Source organism: Telopea speciosissima, chromosome 4, assembly GCF_018873765.1.
Source record: "Telopea speciosissima isolate NSW1024214 ecotype Mountain lineage chromosome 4, Tspe_v1, whole genome shotgun sequence".
In the NCBI taxonomy this organism is placed as follows: Eukaryota; Viridiplantae; Streptophyta; class Magnoliopsida; order Proteales; family Proteaceae; genus Telopea; species Telopea speciosissima.
Window position 1 is genome coordinate 52,077,026 of NC_057919.1, and position 10,667 is coordinate 52,087,692.

The 10,667-nt window shown below is 37.2% G+C and overlaps 1 protein-coding gene across 1 annotated transcript; it reads left to right on the top strand.

Moving 5' to 3' along the window:
* The first annotated feature begins 8,858 nt into the window (after window positions 1-8,858).
* On the top strand, window positions 8,859-10,127 carry LOC122658934 (chaperone protein dnaJ 20, chloroplastic-like). Its single transcript, XM_043854096.1, has 2 exons — window positions 8,859-9,320; window positions 9,953-10,127. The coding sequence occupies exons 1-2, from the start codon at window positions 8,861-8,863 to the stop codon at window positions 10,090-10,092; spliced, it is 600 nt and encodes a 199-aa protein (XP_043710031.1). The 5' UTR covers window positions 8,859-8,860; the 3' UTR covers window positions 10,093-10,127.
* Window positions 10,128-10,667: the final 540 nt, after the last annotated feature.

The window sequence follows — 10,667 nt, forward strand, 5'->3', positions numbered from 1 at the left end:
CGAATATACGCCACTTTATTTAACTAACTTAAAAGTAATGCAAAGTGAACCAAATTAAAGTGTTAAATTAAACTAATTAAATTAATGAAAATTAATGCATCCTAACTCATAAGCATCTAACAAAATTAAGGGATTAAATTGGTGTCCTAACACATGAGCATCTAACCTATCAGACTAACGCAAATTGAAAGGAATAAAAATACAGTCACACATAATAACCACATAAAAAGGAATAAGGGAATAAAAGTGCATCCACAAACCACAATCCTATAAAAAAAAATAAAAGAAATAGAGGGAGAAGAAGAAGAAGATAGAGAGAGATAGAGGAGAGGGAGAATGAGATTAAGGGTTTAGAGAATGAGATACCTTGATGTGCTTGAATACTTAAATAAACTCACCATGGCTTCCTCTTCTAAATCTCCATGTCTTGTCATCAACATAGGAACTTAGACTAGGAAGCTTTAAACTAAAACTATTACAACCATTAAACTAGACTTATGAAATCAAAATTAAGAACTTGAAATCAAAACTAAGAACTTAAGCCAAAAATAGGAAAAGAAGAGAAAATTTCACTAAGTGAATGAAGTAAAAATTACACTAAAAAACTGAATTAAAATTGAACTAAAAATTGAACTAAAAAACTAAACTAAAAAACTAACTAACTTCTTACAACCCAAAGGGCAAGGGGTATTTATAGGGGGAAGAGAAGAGAAGGGAGAAGAGGGAAGTGTAGGAGAAATATTCCCTAAGAAAAGAGAATATTCTCTTCTCCTTCCTCTTTTACAATGCCTTGAATCCTAAGAAAAAAGAAAAAAATAGAAAGAAGAAGAAAGAAGATTGTTTACATAGACCTTCTATTTCTAGAAAAGTAAACTTCCAATTCTAACAAGTCTTTCCTTTTCTTTGTAGATATCTTCTCCAAGCAATAAAATCAAAGCATCTTTGATTTTTCAACTTTCCATAGGTGAGAATATCTTTCAAAATAAGTCTATCCCAAGTAGAATTCCAGAAGTGCCCTTGAGAAGTTGGAGGAGAGAGAGAGAGTAAGGGTGATGACTAGGATTCCTTCAAGAATAAATAAAATACCCATTCTGTCCTTCAGAAAACGTGGAGCATGGGGTGCTTATATAGGCCTCACCATTGTGTTCCTTGCGAAAAATCACCCAAAATAGACCCAAATTTCTTCCAATTTGGAGTTCGAGAGCCCAAGATATCTCAAGTTGAAGTTGGACTGTCCAGAGCCCTCCAAATGGAATCTTTCAGGAACAAGAAATGTAACTTCTAATAATTTTGTTAAGGCCCCTACAATCTGAACTTTCGCTTCACTTTGTCCCCAGCCGACTGTCAATAATTACAAATAAACCCCTATAGACCATTTTCGTGCTTCGTTACGGAAACGGCCGTAACTTCTTCGTTTCAACTCGGAATCATGTGCCGTTTAAACCATTGCAAAGCCGACTCGATGGGCTATGCATCCAAGCCATTAACACCTTTAAACACCTTAAAAACATTTCCTTAGCATCATCTCCTCCATTTTCACAAGAATTCACCTAAAACCTGAAAAGCATAAGAAAGCACCGAGTAACTCTGTCCAATATGGTAAAATGTATGCTTTATGCCCTAAGATTTCACACATAAATGTGCTCATCATTGTACATCAACTGAGGCACAAAACAACTGCATGGGGCTGGTGTTTGCCTCCCAGTTGGTACGTAAGATGTTACCACTGGACTTCCTTCCTCACGAATGATTACCCGGTCAGTGCACCATAGGTTGCTAGTGGGCATGGCCTTAAATTCTCCGGGTTCCAGACCTACATTCGGAGTTCGGGTCAGGGTTTAGGTAGAGATATAACAATGTGTGCCAAATGTGCTACTTGGCCTCTGCTGTGTTGTCAGATGTGCACCGCCACCTCGCTGGTACTGCAAAGGATACTAGTCCGTTTGAATCGCCTTCTTCCCCCTCGCCCCCAACAAATTTTTTTATAAAGCTGTTGACAACTATTCACTGATTATGGTGAACACTGTTCTTAAAGGAAATATCATTATTGTCTTTTTGAAAAAGAGTTTTCTAAAGGAAACCAAACAAAAACAAAACATAAAGGTTTTAATGACCTACCCTTATATAGACAACAGCAGAGACTAACCCTAAAGCAAAAGTAAATGAATCTCTCACATAATAAGGTCCAACCACTAATTGGCTCACTCAACATTTTTCACAATAATGTGATTAATTGAAATCTATTAACATATTATGAAGATCACTCCCAATTGAACTCCATCCAACTAACCTGCCAATTAACACCCATCCACTAGTCCAAACCCACACAATAACTGGATGCTATCCTACACATGATGAAAACATTATATACGAATCCCATGTTAAGTGGTAAATTTAGTTTTCTTCTGTAAAGTTGCAAGTGTTCTTATATATAGAGTTCCCTTTGCTATTTTAAAATCTAATTTATCCATAACATGTAATTTAGACTTTCTCCAAAATCTAACCAATTTATAACAAGTTATTTTCGTACCTAAATGAGCTGAGTTTTTTGCCAAGGCAAGAACATGAGTGTTATGTACAAAAGTCCCACATCGGTCCCGTAAGGCCTTGGGTGTGGGCATATAAATTGGGTTCCCTCCCTTGTAGACCGGTTTATGAGGGTGAGTTCTTCCAATCGTAACATTGGTGCTTTCAGTGACTCGTCCTTTGCAGTTGACTACTTGGGAGGGGCGACCTGATGACAAAGTGCAAACCCCTATGAACAAAGAGCTACCTATCGCCGGGTAGAAAAATGGAGCAAGGTGGAGCTGCCTAGAAATGGCTACCTGATCCGAAGTGGGCTGACGAGGACGTCGACTGTTAAAGGATAACCATCATAAACCAGTCTACAAGGGAAGGGAACCCAATATTATATATACCCACACCCACACCTATTGTACATAACAATGAGCCTTAATGATTCCAACCTAACTTAATAGGTTGGAAAGAGATGGTCGCACGGATGAAACCAGTGATTGATATCTATATGACTCTAATCGTGATCTATCTATTCTTTACAACTTGCAATGAGCCTTAATGATTCCAACCTAACTTAATAGGTTGGAAAGAGATGGTCGCACGGATGAAACCAGTGATTGATATCTATATGACTCTAATCGTGATCTATCTATTCTTTACAACTTGCAATAAGATAACCTTTTTTATTGTATGACTTGCAATAAGATAACCACTGCTTATGATTGATATCTATATGACTCTAATAGTGACCTATGCTTTCCAACTTGCGACGAGATAGCCACTACTTATAGTGTGCACCAGTTGTCTAGAATCTGCTTATGACATATTCTTTTCTCCATTGAAAAAGAATAATATGTCATAGGACTCAAAAGAATACTTATATTTAAAAAACCTTTTATTTGGAGGGTACTATTGTCAATTTAATGAAAATCAAAGTTTATGCCTAGAATCTTTTCCATTTTTTTCTTTTTTAATAAAATCAATTCGAAACTCTTTTTACTATTAAGGTGACACTTGTTTGGTTGAGAGCATAGTGATAGGGATAGAACAAGGGCAGAGTTTCCACCTTGACACTCCGATGGGTTAGTTCAGTTGGCAAAAGATCAACTCTTCAAATAAGAGGTCATGAGTTCAAACCACCTTGAGGCCTATCCCCATCCCTTAATTCCCCCTCCCCCTATCATACAAGCTCTTAATCCAAAAAAACAAAAAAAAAAAAAAAAAAAGGAAGAAAAAGAAGAAGAAGAAGAGTTTCCACCTTGACACTTCACTAGCCTCTGATTTTTCTTAAAAAATGGATTTTGTTTTTGGGTAAATTACATGTCACCTCCTGGATTTCAAACGAAACTCAAATCATCTCCTGGTTTTTTGAAAATACTCAAATCATCCCTTGTGTTAGATCCAATATGACAAATTAGTCCCTACCATTAGTTTTATGCTGTTAAGTGATGATGTCAGCTAATTAAATAAATTTAAATCCTTAAACTACCCTTGAGTAGTGTATAGTTACTATTTTGCCCTTAAAATCTAAAAACCCCAAAACACAATTTAGGTCTTCTTCCTCTCATCTTCTTCATCTCCCCACCATCGCCGTCGCCGCCGTCACGCCACCATCTTCCCCCACCCCCACCTACAGCCCCCTCCCTCTCCCTCTCTCAGGTCGTCGCATTGTTCTGGGGAAGTACCTGACCATTGATCCCAGCGGCCGTGCGGTAATGATTGCTGCTTGCGAGAAGCAGAAGTTCGTTTACATTTTGAACAGGGATCTGTTGCGAGGCTGACCATTTCTTCACCTTTAGAAGCCCATAAGTCTCACACCATTGTGTATTCCGTTTGATAAGTTTGGCAGCAAATCAGAGGGTATGACACTAATTAGACTGAAACAATTTTGAACATATATGAATCTTAGTTTGTAAGCATGCATCCACTTGGAAGATGTCCATGGCAGATTGATGTCAATTTGGGTAGGGACTTAAAGTATAGCTTTTCCAAACTCTTAAATGCAATTCGATGCACCTGGTTCCCTTTTCTCAACCTTAGCCATTCGATGGAGGGATATTTGTGATGAGTTGTTGCAAACCCCTCTCAGATAGAAACCCCAAATTTTAACAGAAGACTGAACTCTCTCAGATGAGAGCCAGGAAACAGAGGAAATCGAATTAATTCAAATCAGATCAATAGAACGACATGAAATTTGTAGAAAACCTCCCTTTTAGTGTCCTAACCTTAGTTAGTAAATACGCATTATACGCGAACCCGAATTTTTGAACGTATAATACTCCCATCCTCGTATTTTTCTGTATTTTTATTAAAAAAATGCATTTTTTAATCGATCGAGTATTATACTCGTATAATATGCGTATTATACATTTTTTTTTTTTTTTAAAAATACCCAAAAGATTAGAATTTAGGGAAACGATTTCACTTTCCCTTTCGTCCCTTTCGATTTGCGTTGAACATCCAACCGTAGCAAGCAACAGTAGCCGCCCTCCATCTCCAATCATCCTCCCCATCTCCGTTCAACAAAGCGGCACTTAAGTCTTGTACGCTCCTCTTGTTTCTCTGGTCTTTGAACTTTGATGATGGTAGTGAAGCAAATGAATCTGGTATGATATTGGCGAGAACGGCTCAATCTCTATTCTATTTTATTCTTGTTTTTCTGTCTCTTGTAACTAATGTGTACAGTGGAGATTCATATCTGGAACTCTCCCTCTTGTCTTGTGTTGGTTAATTAGTGGGAACTCATCTCCCTTCACAAGAACACATCTGGTTAAAAATATATGGTTATCTCATTGTAGATAGAAAGAAATGTAATGTTGGAAGAATGATTTAATGATAAGATAATCAACTTGCTCATCTCATTTTTAGACAATCTACATTCATTTCTTGTAGATTATTGATATTTTGGTATGTTAAATGATAATCTTAGAGATGTTATATAGCATATTATATTATTGTGTTTATTTTAGTTCATAAAATCATGATATTATTTTGTTTATTAGGTGGTGAATGCATGTTATATAATGAATATATGTCCGTTTTTTTAAAAGTATTATTGCCTTCTAAGCCGTATTATATCCATATTAAATGCGTACCGTATTATTACCGTATGCGTTTTATGAAGCCGGATTTTTGAAAAGTATTATTACCATCTAGTCCGTTTAATTGCCGTACGTATCCATTCCCGTTCAATTGCCATTCCCGAACTTACTAACTAAGGTCCTAACCAAGTCCCCAAAGTATTATAGAAATCTGATGGTGGAATTAGAAAAATTCAGATGCTTAAATAGAAAATCAGCAGATAAAGGAGATTTTTAAGTAGCTATCAACCAACCATTTAAATAGAGCCCAAACTCAGGTCGAATTGTGCTCTTGGTTTACTCTATTAAACCCCAAAGGATGGGACCAAACAGGTTAACAGGTTGGCTTGCGATTGCACAGATCTCAGACTGAAATATAGCTTTAAAACAGAGGATCTGCAAGGTTTGTATAAAGGTGTTAATGGTGTTTTAAAACAAAAGAATAGGGTGGAGAGAGAGGGGGAGGGGGTAGTGATGATTGTGCGTGGTAATGGTGGTGGCCGCGGTGGCTGGGGCAATGGTGGTTGTAGTGGTGGTGGTGATTTAGGGTATAATTGGAAAAATAAAAATTGGTATCCTAAATATAATTTACAAGTTTTGGGTATCTAAAGTGCATTTTCTACAAACGTTGGGTTACCTCAGTTGTCCTTTTTATCTTATTTTGGTTGAGGGTAAATATGTCATTTCATTTTTTGGTTTGATTTTAGTTAACATCGTTACTGTAGAAGGGGACGGATGAGTATTTTCAAAAACCAGGGGTGATCTGAGTTTCGTTTGAAAATCAGGGGGTGACATGTAATTTATCCTTTGTTTTTTATTTTCTCAACTATTTTACCCCTTGGTTGTCTTGGTTTACTGGTAGGATATCAGCTCTGCTAGGACTACTAGGGTATCTAATCCCATTCGCTCCCTTAGCTTTCGTTCGAAACAATGCTTTACCCCTAGATGTCCAGTAAACTGCTACGCCTCAACGCATTTCGAAGAGAACCAACTAACTCTGAGTTCGACTGGCATTTCACCCCTAACCACAACTCCTCCACTGGGCGGGTAGCTTTCTTGCTAGTTGAAGGTCTCTTTTGGTTGCTAAAAGCATTCTCGCAGAAGAAGTCGTGTTTATTAGTAGTCAAAAACTAGACTTTCCTTGGTCCTCAGGGTCTTTGTAACTAGTTGCCTATCTAAAAATGCTTTCAATTTGTCTTTTAGACATCGGGGTATTGATACCTCAAGGCTCAAACCATGTGGGTAGGTGTCAATTGGCCCGGTTCTCTAGCGGTTCGGGCTCTAAGATGTCAAGATCAGATCCGGACCAATAAGCTCATCGGTACAAAAATTTGAGATCCAGGACCATTAAGTAATGGGTGGTCCGGTTCCGGTTCCTAAGCAGGTCCAAACATTATTATAATGTAGAGCCAAAAACGATAGACGTTCCAATGTGTCAATGTATATATTATCATCTCATGCGAACTAATATGTTAGACTTGAACAATTTTGATGTCTACAACTTTCACATAATTCCTCATATTTAGATTTTGTTTATGCAGAAAGAGATTAGAAATACCAAACTATTATAATAATTCGTTTTTACCAAAAAAAAAACTATTATAATAATTCGCCATCTGTCATCACCAATTTAGTGGTTCCTGAATACAAATTTTTATTGAAATAATAATCTAAGCATTGCAACTATTAGGTATGAGTGGAGATAAACCCAAAACACAACTTTTGAAGTTGTTTTTCTTTTATATGATATCATTCGTCAGATTTTATTAGATGATAATCCAATCTTTGTCATTTCTTTTAGTTCTAACGGTTTAGTAACGATTCTTGGGACCAGACCAGATCCGGACCAATAATCTATTACTAAGACTAGATCTGGACCAATAAGTTATTAGATGGATCGGTTCCAGTCCGGTTACTGGTTCCGGTCCAAAATTGACACCCCTACATGTGGGTACCGACTTAAGGGATTGCTACTTCCAACTTTCAACTCCTAGTCAAACTCTATGTTTGAATAAGATTTCAAGTATTGGGATCAGATCATGTGTATTGGCCAATCAAGATCGGGATCAGCTGATACCGATCCATCTGATGCCAAAGAATGGGTAGGATTTGGACAGATCAGTGGTACATCTAGATTAGATGGATCATGAATGAAAATTAGGGTAGGGGTTTTTTTTTTTTTTTTTTAAATGATTTTCATCGTTTCTTGTCGATTCCAATCTGATCTGGATCCGATTCCTATTTTTTAAGCACTTGATTAGCATCATCATAGCTTGACCCTATCTCTGATATTGAGTTTTAAATCCTTGAATTCATATTTCAATAAAAAACCATGAAAATTCATAAAGTAAATAGTAATGGGAAAAAGAATCACCTAGAAGTCAGAGTATTATATTATAGGATCAGGATTGTCTTCAGGAGGAGGGAATCCCCAGGGCGCTGTCAACCGTTGGGCTGTGCCACACACATTCTTATATGTGCACCAAGATGTGTGCAGCACAACTCAACTGCTGGATGCCCCTTGGTAGCACCTTGGGCGCACGCCTCCCTGGAGACGAGCAAAATTCTATATTATAGGGGTGTCACAAGTTGCCCGCACCAATAAACCTGATCAAAAGCGATTGATTGAAGCAGATTGACTCGACCAATTCTTAAACATGTCGGATCTAAACATCAACCGAGTAATTATCGAGCATTACCAGTGCAAGGGAATGGCATGATGGTCACCCTTATACTATAACCGAATAAACAACCGTTTATAGTCTGATTAACCCATTTAAGCCCATTTAACTCGTTATAATTATTTATGACCCGTTTAAAATCCATTTATAACTCAATTAATCAATCAGCCCGTTTAAAGCCCAACAAATTGTAATTACAGTGGGCTCCATTGACGCACACCAGACCTGAAACAAGTTTACCTTCTTTTGATTGCAGTCAACTTGTCAGCTTGATCAACTAAAAACCAAAGATCTACACCACTGATAATTGTAAGGACCAATGAATAAGAAGTCTCCTAAGGGTCACGTAGTTGAAAGTTGAAACGTAACGTCTAATTTTTATTTCTTTAGTTTCCGAAGATTTTCTCTTTTTATGATAAATCTGGATATTTTCTCTTAAATATACCTTTAAATACTGTGACAAATTCGAAGATTTTGGGTCACTGTCCTTTCTATTCTCTTCTAAGCTTATCGACTTTCATTCCGCCCCTCTTATTTTCTACTACTCGTTTAGGAAACCAAGACAGTAGAATTTTGGAGAAAATGGGCTATGGATTGATTTCAGGAAGCGAAGGTGGCTTCCATCTCTGCTTAACATCCAACCCGTTGTGCAGAAGATCCACTATGGAATCATTTGGTTGTGTTTGTTTCAATACCCATCTGCCAAAAATAACCATTTCGATCGGAAATCGTTCTGGATCCTTCAGAGATAAGGCCGCAGTTAACGATAGGTTTGTAACCGCGGAGATGAACTTCTACGAACTGTTGGGGATTTCAGAGAGTGGGTCTTTCTCGGAGATCAAGCAAGCTTATAAACAGCTTGCACTGAAGTATCATCCCGATGTGTCCCCGCCTGAAAGGATGGAAGAGCACACCAAGAGATTCATTGAAGTACAAGAGGCGTATGAGACGTTGTCAGATCCAAATAGAAGAGCTATGTATGATATGGATTTGGCCAAGGGTTTTCATCTGGCTTTCTCGGGTCGGAGAGGCAGATATGAGGTAATTGTTATTTGGATTTATTTTCTTTGATTCCTCGCTTGATTTTATCCCATTTGCTAATCTGGGCTTGTAGGAATTTCGGATTGTTCTGTTCCGATTTACGAGATGCTGAGTGGTTTGTGTTCTCTTCTGGATTTGCGATTTTCTTTCTAAATTAGAGGTTCCAAAGTTTTCAATTTGCTTTATGAATTATGGATTTCATTGTTTTGTTAAATCTCTTGATGATTTTAGGTCTTCGATTTTTAGGAGAGTATTTCTCTGTAATCCGTTCTTCATAGGATCCTTTTACTTCTTTTTCCCCACAATCCCTTCTACTTTTTTCTTTTTCTTTTCCTTCTGAATTGCTTTGAGCTATTATTTCTGTTAGGGCCTTTATGGATTTCCCCTTTCTTGTATTTGGTTTGTTTTGTTTTATTTTGCTTTCAACAATCATAATCTACTGACTTTTTGATTTGAGTCTTTCTGAGTTTGATCTTCCTCTGCATTTCCTACTCTTTTGTTTCCTTCTCTCTGAAATTATGATATTTCATGTATTTCAGTTTTGATTTTGGCTTCTCAGATTTATTTTTTTGATTACTACTTTGCATTGATTAGTTTCCTTCCTCTCCCTCCCCCTCCCCCATCCCAATAATTAGGATTTGGAGGAGAGAATCAACTGGAAGAACAATTGGGAGTCTCAACTTGAAGGTTTACAAAAGAGGAGAATGTACAAGGAATCAAAAGAGAACATGTCATGGGGAGCTCGAATGCGAAGAAGGAATAAATCATTGTAGGCTATTGTTTTGATATACTGTATATAATTTTCTCTTCTTGTCAGGATCAAAGCCAAAGATGGTGTTTTTTATTTTTTGGGTGGATATATGTGTTCTTTTTTTTTTTTTTTCGTTCTCATGAATTACAATAATATGAAAGCAGTGTACAGAAAATATACTAATGTTATGTTTTCCATTTTTCAAGTCTGTTTTTGAAGGTGAAATTTTCAGTTGCAGAGTTTGAATTTGTCTGGAATGAGTATCATTGTATTTGCATTTTGAAACCACAACTAAGTGAGGGGGAAAGCAGTGATAGAAGCTTTTCCCCTTGCTTTACAGAGGTTTAGTGAACTATGACTAAATGGGTAGGTTTACCCAGGACACTAGCTAAGCTGTTGTAGTATTTGTTCATATCAGTAACTCAAGCCTTTTGATTGATTAGGGTGCCACCATCCTTACTAAACTGTAATTCCATGGAACTTTTGCTGGGTTTGCATCAAGAGCATTGACATAACTCCATAAGGATGGGGGTCGTCAACCGATTGATGGAACTGCTTACAGAGGGGGTCTGTACCAAAAACCAAAATGAGCAAACT

Coding starts and splice junctions, on each gene's coding strand:
- LOC122658934 (XM_043854096.1), top strand. CDS start 8,861: ATGGGCTATGGATTGATTTCAGGAAGCGAAGGTGGCTTCCATCTCTGC. Junction 9,321..9,952: donor TCGGAGAGGCAGATATGAGG/TAATTGTTATTT, acceptor ATCCCAATAATT/AGGATTTGGAGGAGAGAATC.